Raw genomic sequence first — 18,662 nt, 5'->3', positions numbered from 1 at the left:
AAAGATCAGTATTATACAAGTTCTTCCTTCGGAGGCTCATAAGGAGGCAAGTCTGCCAACTCCCTTTCAGCATTAGCCAGATCATCCTTAGCTTTAGAGATTCTTTGCTGACGAGATTCTTCCTGTCTTCTCAACTCGTCCATTTCTTCACATTTTCCATGAACATGCACTCCCTGTCAATATTTAAAAAAAAAAAAAGAGAATGTAACATATGTCTAACAAATTTTAAATAATTACTCCAAATAATATATAACCAGAAGGTCCAACTTACAAGACGGTTTTCTTTGTCCAGAATCTCCATTCGTTTCTTGCCATTTTGATTTATAAAACTGCTTATTTTTTTCAAAGATCCTTCATGCATCTCTTTCACTTGTTTTCTCTGTCTGAAGTATTAAATAGCTCATTAATGCAGCTCTTTCTCCACTCATGACAGAGAATGTGAACAAAATGACACAGAACTGACAGATGAATTTGAATCCCAGATGTCATAGTTCTATAACTTTAATCATCATTCACAGAACATAAAAAGCAAGTTGGCACAAAAAATGCATGTAGCAATCTATTTAGCATGATCATTAGGAATTAATAATATACTATAGTCAAAATGAAAAAAGAGCTGACTATACTCGATGGGTCCTCTAAGGTCATTCAAAATCTTTGCAGCTTCATCCAGCTGTTTCTTTGCATTGTCCTCCAGCTCTTTAGCTTGCATATATTCCTTCTTCTTCATATCATATTTAAGCCAAGGTAATTTCTTTCTCATCAAGTCATCCTACAAATGCAAAAGAAAGACATACCAGAAATAAACCAAAGATGATCAAAATAAAAAAATAACCTCCATCGTGGACTTGTTTTAAAATCATTAGGCTCAATGACATGTTTCATAGAGTGTTCAAATTGGGGCTCCAATTTACAAGTAGATAATAATTGACAACCTTTTACGTCTAACCTCTACAGATTATTACTATTCAACAGATGCAGTAAAATCATCATTAGATAGTACACATCTGTCCATAAAATAAAAATATAAAAAACTTACTGCATGAAAGTTACTTGAAGATCAAACTGTAAATTGAAATTTTCGATAGAAACTTACAATCATGTCTTTGATAATTTAGCACTTTTCATATTGACAGTCCTATAATATAGATCAGATTGGTCAAGTTAAGCATAACAAGATTCATGAGTTTTCTAACTTACTAATCAATAATAACTTAAATTATATTAAGGAAAGAAAGAAGCATGATTTCTGTGTGTCATGCCCTCAGGCAATGGAAATGGGGAGCACTGCATCAGGCACCAATCTAATCTTGACTAAGGAACTCAGACTACAATTGAATTAGGCTCTCAACTGAAGTAGTGTTCAGGGATAGGGAAAATATGGATATTCTTGTAATTAAGTAGTTTATCTGAATTATGCTTATGTGGGCGTAGTTTATACTTTTTCTTCTCTAATCTGTATGATTAAGTTATTAAGGGCATTTTTTGTCCATTCCATTCCACTCTCTCTCTCTCTCTCTCTCTCTCTCTCTCTCTCTCTCTCTCTCTCTCTCTCTCTCTCTCTCTCTCTCTCTTCCAAACACACAAGATCAATGACAATATCTGGAGAACGTAGATCAAGAGGAAGATCCTCTTATGAAAAGATATTTAATTAAAAAATCAAAAAATGTTCAAGGAGTTAAACCTTACTCCTTGAAAGAAGTCTTAACACGTTTGGAAGATTCTACCTCTTCTAAACAACACAGTTTTGTCAATAAACTCCATTGAGAGATAAAAGAAATCAAGCAAGAACTCAAGCAGTTAAAATCTTTATATCACAAGCTTTTTTTTAAATGATGCTGAATTTTATTAAGAGAGCTCAAACAAGCAGATTACAAGAGGGGAAGCCTTCCCAAACAATGAGAGATTGTCGGGAGGTTCCGAATTTTGCCAATTTATCAGCTAAAGAATTCATTGATCTAGGAACGAGGTTCCAATTACAATGAATGGATGACACAATGTTAGCAATACAATCAGTGATTGGCCAATGGGGCCAAGGAGGTAAATCACAAACTTGAAAAAAATATCACAAGCTTGAAAAACAATTAGGTAAAACACCTGAGGATCCTTTCCTCAATCAAATCACAAAGGTCGCTCATCAAAAGTGGCATACTAAAATTAATTTAGTGATTGATCAAAATTTTGTCATACCAAATCTGACAGCTTTAATTGACAGTAGAGCATACTTAAACTGCATCCAAGAAGGGTTAATTCCAACCCAATATTTTGAGAAAACAACTCAAACATTAACCAGTGCTAATGGACAAAAAATGAAAACTAAATAATGCTTCAATTTGCACTAAAGATCAGTGCATATTAACCGATTTCTTATTGGTTAAAAATATGACCCAACAAGTCATATTAGGCACTTCATTTTTGGAAAAAATTATGCCAATCAAGAGCATTGACAACCAAGGAATTCTTGGTGAAATCAATCAAAAATCAATTTATTTCTCTTTCAATCTAAACCAAAAGTAAGCTTTATTAATGAGATTGCTGAATTGAGAAATGTAAAGGAAAATCAAATAAGTCTCCTTCACAAAGAAATCGTGTTCTTAGACATAGAACATCAATTAGAGTCCCAAGAGAATAAAGTGAATCAGTTTTCTTCACACAATTTTCTCTAGAGAAATTTGTAGTGATATCCCAACAGCCTTCTGGGATAGACATAAATATATTGTTTCTTTACCCTACATTGATGGATTCAATGAAAGAAATATTCCAACTAAGGCAAGGCCTAGCCAAATGAAACAAAAATATTTAGATTTGTGCAAAAAAGAGATCCAGAATCTATTGGATAAAAAATTAGTTAGAAAATCTTACTCCCCATGGAGTTGTACTGCTTTTTATGTCAATAAAAATCCAGAGAAGGAACGAGGGGTTCCACGATTGGTGGTTAATTATAAACCACTCAATGATTGTTTAAAATGGATACGATATCAAATTCCAAATAAAAAAGATTTGTTAGACAGATTATTTTCTGCAAAAATATTTTTAAAAATTTGATCTCAAATCTGGATATTGGCAGATTCAAATTGCTGAAAAGGGTAAATATAAAACTTCTTGTACAGTTCCTTTTGGACACTTTGAATGGAATGTCATGCCTTTTGGTCTGAAGAATGCTCCTTCAAAATTTCAGAATATTATGAATGATATCTTTTCCAATTATTCTGAATATACAATTGTTTACATTGTTTTTTGAGAAAAAGGTGTGAACATATTACTGAGACAATTGTTTACATTGATGATATATTAGTTTATTCAGAATCTATTGATGCTCATTTTAAGCATTTAAATGTTTTCAAACATGTTATTAGAAACCATGGGTTGGTAATCTCAGCCCCCAAAATGAAATTTTTTCAAACCTCAATAAGATTTCAGGTCATAATATTCACAAGGGAAAAATTATCCCAATTGATAGAAGCATTGAATTTGCTTCTAAATTTCCAGATGAAATCCAAGAGAAAACCCAACTCCAATGATTTCTAGGAAGCCTAAATTATATTGTTGATTATTATCCTAACATTGCCCAAGATTCAGCAATATTATATAACCGACTCAGAAAGAAACCTGAGTCATGGACTGATAAACACACCAAAGCAGTGCAATTGATTAAATCCAAAGTTAAACAACTTCCTTGTCTTAACTTGGCTAATCCTTCATATCAGAAGATTGTTGAAACCGATGCCTCCCATAAAGGTTATGGTGGCCTTTTAAAACAAATTAATCCAATTAGTAAAAAAGAAGAACTTGTCCGCTTTACTTCTAGAACATGGAAGAATGCACAAATCAATTATTCTATTGTTAAATAAGAAATTATTGCCATTATTAAGTGCATTTCTAAATTCCAAGATGATTTATTAAATAAAAAATTCTTGCTCGGAGTTGATTGTTCTGCAGCAAAATCATTTCTCAAAAAGGATGTTAAAAATCTTGCATCCAAGCAAATCTTTACTAGATGGCAGGCGGAATTAAGCACCTTTGATTTTGATATTGAACATATCAAGGGAGAATTAAACTCCTTACCTGATTTTTTAACCCGTGAATTTTTACAGGGTAATTTAAATCATGGTTAACCCCGGAAGGGGTAATCCACTCCCAATTAGAGGAAGTGGTTCAAATCGAAGTCGAGGCCGCAACAATCAAGGCAGAGGAAATTCCTCCAAGAATACAAAGGGCAAAACCCTGTGTCATATAAAGAGACACTAGAATCAGAACCAGAGTATATTACTCTTCCTCATACGGAAAGAATTTTGATCCTCAATAAAGAGGAATTGGATGGTACCCTGGATCCATGGGAAATGATGCAGAAATGGCTTGGAGAAGCCTTTTGCCTCATTCGATCAGGAAAATGATGGTATACATATGAGGCAATTTTAGCCCATGTCAATTCAATTTTAGTGCATCATACACAGAGTAATACCAACAAATAGCATAGCCCCAAAGCGTATAGTAAATGTACTATACAAAAATTTATGCATCCCACATCATGGAGACAATTTGATCTGGCCAAATCTCTGGCTCTTCCTAATGAAAAGAAATTTAATTATTGGGACTATATTGATGTATGGTCCAATGCGTTCTATTATCTAAACCCAAATCATAGGCATTCCTAGTTTTTTCAATGGGCCAAGGATGTTCTAAAAAGGTCATTACCTTTGCCCAACTGGGTGTTTAATTGGTGGACAAAATTTGGGCCACCCATGGAGGTGCTCAATTCAAATTTTGGACTAAATCCAGTCCTGAGCTTAAAGCTCAGCGGAAAATCCCCTCACGTGCAGATTTATTCATATTCTTCATGATTTTCGCCATCCCTTGGATCTAGAGATGGGACCGTACCACATCCTTCAACAAAGGACTTCCAATCTTGCAGAGAACCTTTCATGTAAGGTGGTGGAAAAAATTTTCATATGTTGATACAAAACTTGCATAAATTAATTCTCCTATTCTCCATAATGAGAATTTATTGGGACCAAAAATCCCGGAGGTCTATTATGACCCAAAAAATTTGTTCATTCATTACAAAACTCAATTAAGAGTTCAATATCCGAATATTTCGGAAGCCGAGCTAATGAGCAAGCTTTTGGAACCAATGAAGGATTCCCTGTACGATCTTTGCAATGAAGGCAAACCCTCATATTCCAAGCCTATTACTGATGCAATGTCAACATCGGCCCAATCTAGAGCAAATGAAGACAAAGAAGAAGAAGAAGAAGAAGACGAAAATGATAATCATCAAGCTGAGTCACTTCTAGACAGCCAACCTAATGACGATGAACCCACAATTGTGGATTACATGGAGACAATGATCCACATGATGGAATCAAAATCTAAAAAGAAGCTTTGATATTTGTTTTTCAAGTTTTCAATGTCAACCACAGACTCCAAAGAGCATATGGAAGCTTATCCGTTAGCCGAAAGAGGTCCAATCAGCAAAAGGAAATCTTATCCTTCAGGCAATAGTTGGTATGTATGTCGCATCAGCCATAACACTGTCAGCATACTTGGTCGGCCACATGCAGTTGATACTTTTTTTATGGGATCAAGAATGTAGCTGCCTTAACAGTAAAAAGTTGAAGGTTGTCAATCACATCGAGAAGTTTTGGGCCAATTCTTATCTCAATGCCCAGAATTATCCAGTTGTCCTCAATTATGGAGGATCTTATCAGCCGCGTCAATAATAGAGGCACTTATCTTATTTTCTATTGGTGGATTTGAAATGTTATCAAATTCATCTTTCTATTTTTAGCCTTGTTCCTTCTATATAAGGAGGTTTGAATTATTTATGAAGGCATCACTTGGAGTTTGCGATTGTTTCCAAGGTTGCTAGTTCAGTGTGTTTGTGCTTCCCTACTTGTACGACTTGTAAGTAATTCCTGTTTTAATTAAATATCTTTTCATAAGAGGATCTTCCTCTTGTTTTTTTTTTTTTTTTTTTTTTTTTTTGAGAAAAGAGGATCTTCCTCTTGATCTATGTTCTCTAGAGATTGTTGTTGATCTTGGGTGAGAACATTTATCTGGTGCATTTTAGCAATAGATTTAAGATGATTAAGATTAGAGCAACTGCATTCTTGCTCATCATCTGATTCGCTACTGGAGGAATAATATGGATTATTATCCTCAGAATCAGAGTTTAAGAGAATTTTAGCCAGCTGGATTTTTAATCCTTCATCAATGTCAAGCTGTTTTTCTCTTTGGTTTTACACCAATTGGAATAGTGGCCTAATTTACTACACTTGTAGCAGACGATTGTCCTCTTATCTAGGGGTGTCTATTTTGGTAATTCAAGGAGGAGGTCGTTTGGATTCTGGAAAAGTCTGTTTATGAGACTTTTGTTTATGATATTTCCTACACTTTTCGGAATAGGGAGCATCATAATTATTTTTACCTTTTCCCTTCCTTTGATGGGGAAATGGCTGTTCTGTTTACAGGCAAATTGTTCTCAAAATTCTTCTAGCTCTTTTTTTCCAGTAAAATTTTGTTTTTTAAGTTGAGCTTGGAGTTTAAAGTCAGACCTTCTTGGACAATAGCGCTGGTTAGGTGGCCATATGTGTAATTTTGGTAGTTGATAATTCTTACCTTGTTACCTAATTTCTTTCTAACTTAGGCAGCAAAGAAAGTAGGTAAATCATCGATCAATTTGGCTTTCCAATATTCATTATTGGCATCTGCACGTTGCATAACCTTGGTAATAAAGACATCTTTGTACCATAAAAAATGACTAAGGGTACAACATCGAAGGTTTTGCAACACTTCTCTTCCCTTGTCGGTTTGGGAAGTAAGACTGCCTACAAAATGATGTAGGACACAAGAGATGAGTGTATAGACTGCATCTTCATCCCCAAGTTGGTTTTGTCCTGATTCAGTCTTAATAATTTTTCCTGAGGAATAGGTCTCCTGCTGTTGTTTAGCAGTGAGAACATTATCCCACCAACCTTTCAAGGCTCCTGAAAACCCTACAGTAATCATTTCGGCAATACTCTGATCGGAATTTTTATGTTGCCAACAAATGGTATTGTACATTAACATTCTTCGACATAATTCGAAGATTTGGTATTCGGATAATCCATCCAAATTCCATTCGTATATAGATCGACCATCGTTAGGCTTTTAATCTATATAGAAATTTTTTTCGTACAATAGGTCCTGAGGTGTAGGCCTATGGTAATAGAACTTATGACGCGCATCCCATTGGTGCTTTGATTTCTTTTCATAATCTAATATATGAACACTTGGTTCTTCCATCTTTGTCTGAAAAATTCCTTCAGTTTTCTTGATGTTGGTTAATCCTAACTGTGATGCAGGATCAGAATCAGGATCAAGATCAATATCAATTGAGATATCTCCCAGCTGTGAAGAGGAAGGAATATCAGAGGTTGTGGTATCGCATCATCTTCCTGTCGTTCGACTGTATTAATGCTTAAACCTTTCAGTAGAGTCAACAATTCAGAGATATAGTCCTCATTATTATCAGTTTTAAAGTTCTTAATTGGAACTGGTGATTAGGGTTTGTTATCTTTAAGTAAAGGTATTTTTTTAGAGGAAAGATCAGCAATTCTGATGTGATCTAAGGCCTCTATGAAATCTTCTATTCTGTTTAATTGATGACTTATTGTTTGAATATTCAAATTGGTAAAATTATTTTGTTTTCGAATTTGTCCTGTCCTTAAGGATGAACAAAGGCAACAGCCTCAACTGGTTTCTTCGGATCAGAAGAAGTGCTTGGAAATTCAAGCTTTGAGGGATCAGTAAGGGGATGTACTGATTTGATTTGAACCCTTGATTGAAGTGTCCAATCTCTAGCAAGGGTAGAGATGGATGAAACTTCGATAGGTTTGTGATCTTTTGTCACTACGGGAGATTCCTATTTCCATTTGTGGGTCTTGAACCAGGTAACAAATGGTAATATAACCCTATTGGTCTCCAAATAGGTATAGAATTTGGTAGACAATTGTGTCCTTTGTTCCGTCCCAGAAGTATCAAAGAACTTGTTAAGGAATAGTCCCACATGGATTACTGAGTACAAAGATTTTGAGTTTATTAGCTGGGAAAGAGGTTTCTTAAGTTGGCTAGTCATTTTGGTATAGGCCTTTGACCCAACTTTACATGGTATCAGAGTAGGTCATATGTGGGCCTACACCTAAAAAGTATCTAGTTTTAGAGCCACAAAAGAGGGCCTATACCTAAACTATCCACTTGTAGAGCCACAAAAGAGGGCCTACACCTAAACTGCCTACTCCTAAATTATCCACTTGTAGAGCCACAAAAGAGGGTCTACACGTGAGGGGGGGTGTTAAGGAATAGTCCCACATGGATTACTGAGTACAAAGATCTTGAGTTTATTAGCTGGGAAAGAGGTTTCCTAAGTTGGCTAGTCATTTTGGGATAGGCCTTTGACCCAACTTTACAGAACCATCTCCGAAAAATGGAGATTGTTAGGATGGAAACATTCAGCCTCTATTGCTTGACGATCCACCTTAAATTCGGGTGGATAAAAATATTCTCTTACCCATGAATATTCGTAAGAATCGAAGGCTACAGATTGAATCCAGTCAATTCACTGGGGGTTGGAGATGTTCTCTCATTATCCCTTTGTCGATAGACCCCATGAGGTATCTGGGTGTCTGATATTTTAATTCCTTGAATTGAGGAATCATCTTTGAAGGAAAATTTTTCATCTACTTTTTGTATTCTGGATGATTGTCCTACATTGGAATACCTAGAAGAAGATGAAAGCGAGACTCTATATGGAGCTCTTTCCTTGAAATTTATTACCACATCACCATCTGTGGATTGAATGATTTGATCAATGTCTTGATTTACTAGGAGGCTTGGGAGGAACAGCCTGAGGAATGGTCCAATGGGTTGGGAATTGAATTTCATCCCAATTGATCATCCGAGGAGTTGCTACATTAGCACTCATTAAATCAGTTTCGATTAAAAATGTTTTACCTGAATCTGGTAATTTAAGTACCTTAGGGGCTAAGGTATTCATGATTTTAAAATGAATTCTAGCAATTACTGCTATTGTTTCTGTTCATGGGATAAAATTATATCTATGAGAATAATCTATGTACTGACCTTTTCAAGAAGCAATTCTCTTTGACGAACACGTTCTACATCTTTTTCCAGCTCAGCATTAAGCGCTTTCAACTGATTTAGAGTATCTCCATTTTGCTTAACAGTCTGTAAAGCAGAGTAAGAATTTATATCAGTCACTAAAAGGTCCCATATACAGAAAAAGGATTTCAAGCAGATCAATATCTCAGTTATCAGTTTCATATGTCTTGTTGCCAAATTCCTGGAACAGTGTCAGAATCCATTTCATAAAACAAGTGTCACAATAAAATATTCGCATTATTACAGCTGACAGTTCTGAATCTTCTAACCAGCTCACTCAATATGCATGTCCCACCTTTTCCATCTAACCATGGCTTTCAAATACTAATCCGCATTCATATATTTTTTAGTAAGGGTATTTTAGACATTATGAGGTCCAGGGGTAGAATGGCCATTGTGTCATCTTGTAGTTAATATTAGAAGTCGATGGATATGTCTAGACAGTAATTAGGGTAGCTCTGTTATTAAATATCAAGTGAGGGCATTTTGGTCATTTTATGAGTGCTGTATTACTCAGTAATTGGGTCAGTTAGATAGACATTTGTTAGGATTCTATGTTTCCTATTACAAGCCATTTAGATGTGTATTTATGAAGTTATTGTGTTTTAAGTGATGAGGAGCAATTATGTAATTTGAACTAGACACTTAAGTCATGAACATAAAAGGGAGGGGGTAGAATTTTTGGACCAAACCATGTGCTTTCTCAAACAGCGAGTTCTCTCTTCTCTATCTTCTCTCTCATTCTTTTATCTTTTTCCTTCTTCCATTCAACTATTTTTTATCTTTTCACATGGCATTAGAGCAAAAGGTCCTAAATCAAGGTCTATAAATCTTTCTTTTCCTTTTTATTTGACATCTTTGTTCTCTGGAAAAGGGAGTTTCAGGATTTATTGTTGACTGGAAGTCAAGGTTCAATTTTTGTCATCTAATTTGTGCCATAATCCTAGTGTTAATGGTGTATACTCGCTATTGAGCATATATATGCTTGATTAGTGCCCCAAGAAGGTTGTGACTTAGGATTTCTCCCAATTGAAGCGTGCACAAGGCCCCAGTCTTGTCTTGAATCTGCATCATCCTCAACAAGACTGACATCAGCAAAGTTTTGAAGTTTCGTGACTATTTTAGGATATTAATTGGTGCTACTGGATTTTTTTTTTAAAAAAGGATGAACTTTTGTTTCAGTAAAGAAAACAAACTAAGGGAGACTTCCCTTTACAACAAGGGATTGGAGGGAGGCTCATTGCTTAGCAAAATTGTCAGCGAAGGAGTTTGTAGATCTAAGAGACCAAGAACATAAAATTACAAAAGCAATATCAGAAATTTCATGAAAAACATCTCAATGTCGCCAAGGGGGCTCGAAAGCAAAGGAGCACCAGCCAACCACCACTTTTCAGTCACCCTTGATAAGTAAGGTCCATGGAGGAGGGCAGAGAGCTCAACAGAAGTGGAATAAAATATTCCCAATGGCCCAAATAAGTGATGAGGGGGGTGTCATCAATGTCTCGAAACACGCCACCAAAACCAGCCAAACCAAGGTTGCTAAGAGCACTGCCACCAAAATTAAACTTGAGGGAGAATGAAGGAGGTTGCCATTCAATCATAAGGGGTGCCTAGAGAGGGCAGCCATTTTCACCACTGTAAGCCAATTGATGCACAGGGGAACGTTCGACAAACAAGCAAATTCCTTTCTAGTGTGAAGCCAGGAGGAAACTTGCCCAATGATAGAACTAGTGACCTCATCAATACGGCCAAACTTGCAACTAAATCTTTGATTGTTTCTTTCTTTCCAAAGGCACCATGCAATATGTGCTAGACACTTCGAGAGGACTTTTCCCAATTTAGGGATGTTAATCCCTAAAAGCATTCGGCAAGTGCCAATGAGATCCTTTAGAAGACAAACTTGACGACTGATGCAGTTTAGCAGAGAGGATCAAACCCGCCATGCATATGGGCAATGAAGGAGAAGGTGGGTGACACTTTCATCGGCATCACTGCCAAGTGGACAAAGGATGCTAGAATTGAAGTTGCCTCTTCTATGAAGGTCGTCCACCATGAGTATTTTGTTTAAGTAGGTGCTCCAAAGGAAAATTTTGATTTCATAGGGGGCAGAAAGTCTCCAAGGAATAGCAGCCTCATGATCAACAAGACTAGCAGTCCACTTGTTAATATGCTGGTAAGCCGAGGAGACCGAGAATATGCAATTTTGCAGACAGCATCCAGATCATTCTATCTTGCACGTTTCTCCAGACTCTAAAAAATCAATTTCACGAATTAATTGGCATATGTCAAAGGCCTCTCCATCATTGAGCTGACTTCGGAAATGTAAATTCGAAGCACTAGTTTTCCATGCAGCAGCAGTAGTAACATCACGCTTAGTGGTGCTATTGGATGTTGATGTAAATGATCATGCTCAGCTTGAAGTGTTGCATTTAAAAACCCTAATTTTTTACTTAAGTGGGACCCACACTGCCAACACGGACAGTGTTTTTCAGATTGATAATCACGGCAGTTGTGGTGTTTGTTCTTGGCAGTTATGGCTGATTCAGGAGAGAAAATAACTCCTATGAAGGAGCTTGAAAGTTCTTATAGGAAAGACACTGCTGTTATCACTACAAAAAGGTTGAATGGCCAAAACCATCTAAGTTGGTCTAAGTTTGTGCACATTTACCTAAAAGCTAAAAGAAAGTCTAAATTTATTAGGGAAGATCCACCGATTCCAATTACAAATGATTGGAAGTGGAGGATAGCCTAGTTATGACCTGCTTCTGACCAACATAGACTCTAAGTTGAAGAGCCAAATTATGAATTGCAAGACAACTAAAGAAATATGGGTATCCCTTGAAGCATTGTATGAGCAAGAGAGCAATCTTTCTAGAGTCTATGAGTTTCATACCAAACTATTTGATCCAAAAAGAGGTGAAAGAACAGTGACTAAGTATTGCAACGAATTACAGAGTACTTTTACAGGAAATTAGTGTTTTTCACCCTTTCACTACAGATGAAAAAGAGCCCATAAAGCAACAGGACAAATTCATGCAGTGAAGTTTCTGGATGGTTTGGGACCAGACTTTGATGCAGTCCGAGCCTAGTTACTGCATTAGATGATATTCTAGCACTCCCTAAAGCATTCGTTAAGTAATACATGCAGAGATGGCAATAACATCAAGATATAGCAAGGGATCTAAAGAGGTTGAAGCATCTGCACTTAATACTCAAGGGAGATCAGACTTTGTGAGAAGTTGTCGTGGATATAGTAGAGGTAGAGGCTGTGATGGATTTGGTAGATGTCGAGGCCAGAAAATGTGTGCATTGTGCGCGCACCAACCATTTCTCTGATAAGTACTAGGATAAGTTTGGAAAACCAACATGGGTCAATTTTGTTATTCGGGACAGCAGTGATGCATCTTCTAGCTGAGCAGCTGGTATTATCTCTGGCTCTCCTAATGAACTTCAACAGCTTTCACAAAGAATAGCTTAGTTGACATCTGTATACTCCTCTGCATATATAGCTCTACCTACATTTGCCAATTCAGGTACTTCTGCTCTTTCTATGAGTCCAGGTCCATCCTAGGTTTTTGACATAAGTACCTCCTCATACATGTAAGATATGTCAACCTATTTACAAGTTTTCATCCATCCTCTTCTTTTTAAACATGTTACTCTAGCTAATGGGTTTGTGTCTTCTATTGATGGCGTGGTGGATATCAAGCCTACATCATCTCTGTCCTTAGAGTCTATATTGTTTGCTTCTAAGTTTCCACTTAATTTGTCATCAGTCAGTCAGCTCACAAAAACTATGAATTGGTCAGTAACATTCTATCATATAATCATTGTATTTTATGATTTCATAGCAAGGAGGATGATTGATTTTGTGCATGAGAGATGAGGACTATATCACTTAGAAGATTTATTACAACAGACACCATTTGTTTTCCTTGCTACTGTTTAACCGTTTCAGTGGCATCTACGGTCAGGATATCCTCCCCTAAAGAAAATGATCCAACTACTTCAAGAATTGTCATCCAATTTATTGTTTCAGTGTAAGTCATGACAACTTGGGAAGCATCATCGAGCTTTGCTTCCCTTGAGTCGAACAAGAAGTAGTGGTTTTGTTTGAAATGGTACATTCTGATATAAGGAGATTGTCTTGTCCCTAATATGTTTGGTGATAAGTACGTTGTTTTGTTTATTGATGATTCCAATCATTCTAATTGGGTGTATATCAGACAGGGGAAATCAGAAGTATTCCATATATTTCATAATTTTTATAAAGAAATAAAGACTCACCTTACTTCCATTGAGGAGATATCAAGGCCTCTTGCACTAAAAAGAGAATTGCACAGGCGGACAAAGACGATACAATTTTTTTTAAATGACAAGAAAGAGAATCAAATGTGTATACCATCTTCTGATGCTACAATTGTGGGTTGTCGTTGGGTGTATAATGTGAAATATAAAGCAGATGGGTCTCATGACAAATATAAAGCCAGGTTGGTAGTTAAGGGATATACTCAGAATATGGTGTCGATGTGTTTGAAACTTTCTCACTTGTTGCTAGATTGACCTCCATCAAAATTCTTTTATTTGTAGCAGTTAATCAAAATAGCCACTATTCCACCTAGGTATTAAAAATATCTTCTTATAGGCTGATGTGGAGGAAGAGGTGTACATGGTCTAGGGTATGTTGCTCAGGGGAGTCTGGGAAGGTGTCAAATAAAAGAAGACAATTTATGGACTCAAGTAAAGTCCTAGGGCACAGTTTGAGAAGTTCAATAGGTAGTCAATCTCTCTTAGTCATTGTGATCACTCACTTTTTGTTATGAAAATAGAATTCGGAGTAGTATTGCTTGTGTATTTTTTATTTTTTATTTTTTATTTTGAAATCATGCTGAATTTTATTAAATCAAAAGCTCAAACGAGCAAGATTACAAGGGGGGAAGCCTTCCCAAACAATGAAAGATTGTTGGGAGGTTCCAAATTTAGCCAATTTATCAGCCAAGGAATTGGCTGATTAGGAATAAGATTCCAATTACAATGATATCGCTTGTGTGTGTTGATGATAGTATTATGTCAAGAAGTGACAAAAAGGAACTTGAAGAGGTGCAAGTGCATCTAGCTAAACACTTCAAACCAAAGATTTGGATTTGCTAAAATACTACTTTGGTATAGAAGTTGCTCGAAGTAAGGTAGAAATTGTCTTAATGCAAAGAGAATATATTACAAATTTACAAAAATATGGTTTATCAAGTACTAAACCTATAGAAACACTAATGGAGGTTGGTCATAATCTTCACAATGAAAGTAGTGATGATCTCAAGGATAAGACAATGTGTCAGAGATTGGTTGGGAGGTTAATTTATGTCACAGTTACACACTGATATTTCATTGTTGTAAGTGAGATTGAGTCAATTCATGGAGTATCCACATAGAGTCCATTTGGAAACTACTCAAAGAATTTTAAAGTACTTAAAAGGGTCACCTGGAAAAAGATTTTTTTTAGCCTCATAGTCATTTACAGAGGCTTTTTCAGATACAGACTATGTAGGATCTAAGCTGGATAAAAAGTCAACTACTGGGTATTGTGTATTTGTGGATGGAAATTTATTCAGCTTGAAGAATAAAAAACAAAATGTGGTGGTTTGTCAAGTTCCGAAGTTGAACACAAAGCTATGGCACACAGTGTCAGTGAACTAATTTCAGTTATAACTCATTTTCTCCAGAAGTTAAACCTCATAGTGCAAACTCCATGACCATGAATTGTGACAACCAAGTGGCTATTTTCATTGCAAACAATCTTGTGTTCCATGAACGAAAACATATAGACGATTGTCATTTTATTTGAGATATTATAATGAGGAAGAAAGTTGTTACCCCTTGTGCTCGATCTGTGACCATCATAGCGATATCTTTACCCAAAGAATTGGGTAAAAGTGAGTTTAAGATATTTTGTGACAAGTTAGGTCTTCAAGACATATATGCTTCAGCTTGAGGGGGAGTATTAAATATCAAGTAAGAGCATTTTGGTCATTTTAAATGTGTTGTATTTTCTTAATAGTTAGGTCAATTAGATTAGAAATTCGTTAGGAGACTATGTTTCAAATTACATGTCATCCAAATATGTAGTTAGGAAGTTATGGTCTAGAGGAACAATTATGTAATTTGTAGTTAAGTCACTTAAGTCATGAATAAAATGAGGGGGGTGAATTTTTGGACCTTATCTCGTGCTTTCTCAAACAGCGAGTTCTCTCTTCTCTATATTTTTCCTCTATCTTTTCCTTCTTCTATTCTTTTATTCTTCATCTTTTCACATCTATCTTTTAAACATGTGAACTAAGGGCAGTAAAAGATGAAGGACAATCTAGTCAATCTCTATAATCATTAAATTAATAGAAATATAAGAGAGGAGACAAACTGGACAGTTACAACCCTCTCTTTTTGTTGCAAGTTTTATTTTCTCTCTTTTCCTTGTCCCACCTCCAGTATTGCATCTTCATCAAATTTGACACCATGTAAACAAAGATGTTGACATTCATAGGTACATGTACTGATATAGCATATATCGTTAGACTTTTCCGCAAGCTTAGTTTTTGAAGAAGCTGAAAATGGGTTTTGCTGAACAGTTTTTTGAAAAGTCTGAACCGCATATATGAATTGTATGTCAAAAAGAAGAAACTAAAAACCTGCTGATAGTAGGTTTAAAATATAGCGGAAATCAGTTTCCAGGTCCTAGAGACCATATTTCTACCACTCATATTACAGAAGCATGAAAGAGATACTCGTGATACACGGATCCAACCAGGTTTCAGTTAACAGATTCAAAAGAAACCCCCAAAACATATAATAGAAGCAGACAGAGAGGCTCACCGTTTGAAGTTTCTTTAGTTCACAGCTTTTTTCAACAAGTGAGCAGTGCTGAACGGGTAGCTCAGGATTGCCCACAGCTTTTTCAGTTTCTTCCAGCAGTTGCACGGGACTTAGCTTAGCAAATTCACAGACCCGGTCTTGAGGTAAAAACTATGGGGAAAAAACACACAACCAAAATTTAAAATAGAAAGCAGATTTTGAGTTTTAAAAAGTCATACCTGTTTACACCCTCCTCCCCCCCCCCCCCCCCCCCCCAAGATTTTTCAATTATAATCAGTAGCAAATAAATAAGCAGAAAAACTCAAAAAAGATATTTATCTTGGTAATTTAAGGAGGATGACGTTCAGGAAATTCTCAATGGAAAAGGGTTCATCAAAGCCCATAAAGGGTTCTGAAATTTTATTTACACTACCAATTGACACACCACAGTTATATCCTGCCTAGCACGTCATTGGACAAACCAAAAGTAAGCCCTTTTACCTTCAGAACAAACATATGTGACTAAAGAATTATTTTGAAAGAAACTCTGCAATTAAACCATGGGTTTGTAAACTCACCTGAGTCAAATTGTTCACTTGTATATTGAATCTCTTTGTGACATCAATTACATCCCGTTTTGCCACCTGCTTACCTGAATAAAGCGACAAAGCCAATGCTTTTTAAATATACATTTTTTAAGTCAAGTACAACCATACATGATACAAAAGAGAGGGTAAAGATCACAGCAAAAGAATCTGAATTACTGGCTAAAATATCTAGAGCCCCCAGACTAATAGAAATTTGATTTTTATTTCTATGGCAGCAAGAGAAGGGTAAGCACAGGGACAACTAGTACTTCATCCTGAATACCAGCTCTTACCTTGAAGATCCATATTAAAATTATGAATTCTTCAAGCCTAGCCAGCCATTTACAGAAATTAGAATCCTCACAACAATAAGTAAAACATCCTTGCTGCTGTTTCAAATATTCTTTTGAAATATTTAATAACACAAGTTTCTTTGGTCACATGTCTGTGTGTTTGCCATCATAACTTGCTGCTTATAGTTGACAAGCATAAACCATCATTTTCTTACTGCTATAAGGCACAAATGCCAAAAATATAATTTTTCTATACAACCAAAATTTTCTCCATAGTCTCCTTAAATAATAATTCAAAAGTCACCAACAAAACACAACTAAAAAGACTTCATAAACACATCAAAAGGCTTTTCTTAGGATAAAGATGACATAAGACCACTCACGTACCCTAGCAGATTTAATTTCGCCATTTTGTCAGCGAAAGGGCAGATGACTAAATCACACTGTAAATGACAGCACCTGTTAAACTTGCTTAAACACTGTTTCTTCAGTAAATCCATTGACCTTTATATCTCTGTCAGAGCATATTTAGAGAAATTTCCAAAAAGCGTGGGAAACTGTCGTTTTAGTGGTTGCCCAAAACTGGCAGAATTAGCAAACTCGCAACTATCCTTACTGAGGGGATAAAATATGAGATCGTGTAAATTGAAACAGCGGTAAATAAGCAGTGAGTTCAGTTACATCGTACCGTTAACAAACCAGTCCGACTTGTTTAGAACATCTATCTTCCTCATAATGCTGGTTACTTGCCCAACGGAATCACCTATAAGTGTAATTCTTATTGAACCTGAATCCTCTCCCCGTTTTACATAAGCTCCAACATTCGTGGCCCGCCCAAGTACCTACATACATTGGCCATGAATACAGTCAAAATCACTTGGGAAGTTTCAATTCCATAAAAGCATGTTCGCGTGCCAGTGAAATTTCACAACCTGGGGTTCTCCAGCAAGGCCAAGGGCGATTGCACAAACAACAGAACTCTTCCCACAGCCATTCGGACCAGTAATGAGGTTCAAACCTGGGCCTGGGTTGCATATGAAGCGATCAAAGACCATGAAATTGTGGAGCTCGATCTCGAAGATGGTTCCGGGTAAAAAATCATCCTCGCCCCTGAATCGACATTTTTTTCAGTAAAATTGATAAACATTATCAAAATGAAAAATGACAACTTTGAATTAAAACCCTAACAGTAGTGCCACCTGTGCTCAAATTTGGGGAGCTTTGCGGCCCTTCGGGCCATTGGATACTCTACCAATATCCTTGGCGGCTAACGGCGGATATCTAGACCGGCAACAGTGAAGGTGAATTTATACTTCATTCAGAAGAGAGCGTAAGAGAAGAAAAGACACAGCGAGGACGAGTGTGAAGTGCGAAAGGAGGGAAAGAAATGGCGCGAAATCGAACACCTAGCGACGGGACGTTTTTTATTTTTGGGTTTGCTGCTTGCGCCTAAAAAAGAGTCCGGATCACGTCCGAACAACGTTGTTCGAAAAGGACAAGCGATGTCAACATATTATTTTTGTTTACCATTTTTAACCAAAGGAAATGGAATCAACGACGTCACTGAGACACTATTTTTTGTAAGGTCAATCACCTATTGAATCACTTATCTTTCTCAGCAAATCACAGATTGATAGAAAAAATTACTATTTTTCAGGTTAAATTAGTATTTTTTTTCCAAAGCACTAATTACTCTTAGCAAGTTAGGCATTGTTTTGTCACCACTTTCTTAACGCAAACTGGTAGAATACAAAATGTTTTTTCTCAAAAGAACCCAAGA

The 18,662-nt window shown here is 36.3% G+C and overlaps 1 protein-coding gene across 1 annotated transcript in view; it reads right to left on the bottom strand.

Annotated features, from left to right (window-relative positions):
- The window catches only part of LOC137955557 (structural maintenance of chromosomes protein 5), a 72,487-nt gene extending 54,151 nt beyond the window's left edge, over nucleotides 1-18,336 (bottom strand). Inside the window, exons 1-9 of the mRNA XM_068802555.1 lie at nucleotides 18,082-18,336; nucleotides 17,815-17,992; nucleotides 17,571-17,724; nucleotides 16,581-16,654; nucleotides 16,024-16,173; nucleotides 9,121-9,225; nucleotides 627-772; nucleotides 272-383; nucleotides 18-173 (exon numbers count right to left, since the gene is read on the bottom strand). Of these exons, the coding sequence (XP_068658656.1) occupies nucleotides 18-173; nucleotides 272-383; nucleotides 627-772; nucleotides 9,121-9,225; nucleotides 16,024-16,173; nucleotides 16,581-16,654; nucleotides 17,571-17,724; nucleotides 17,815-17,992; nucleotides 18,082-18,122 (1,116 nt within the window). The 5' untranslated portion in view covers nucleotides 18,123-18,336. The remainder of the gene's footprint in view (nucleotides 1-17; nucleotides 174-271; nucleotides 384-626; nucleotides 773-9,120; nucleotides 9,226-16,023; nucleotides 16,174-16,580; nucleotides 16,655-17,570; nucleotides 17,725-17,814; nucleotides 17,993-18,081) is intronic.
- Nucleotides 18,337-18,662: the final 326 nt, after the last annotated feature.

This window comes from Aristolochia californica, unplaced genomic scaffold (genome assembly GCF_029961685.1).
Source record: "Aristolochia californica isolate CCGP_79_NKW_82.1479 unplaced genomic scaffold, dmAriCali1.0.hap1 SCAF_2, whole genome shotgun sequence".
Taxonomy (NCBI): Eukaryota; Viridiplantae; Streptophyta; class Magnoliopsida; order Piperales; family Aristolochiaceae; genus Aristolochia; species Aristolochia californica.
Note: the sequence above shows the minus strand (reverse complement) of the source record. Positions and strands in the feature narration are given on the sequence as shown.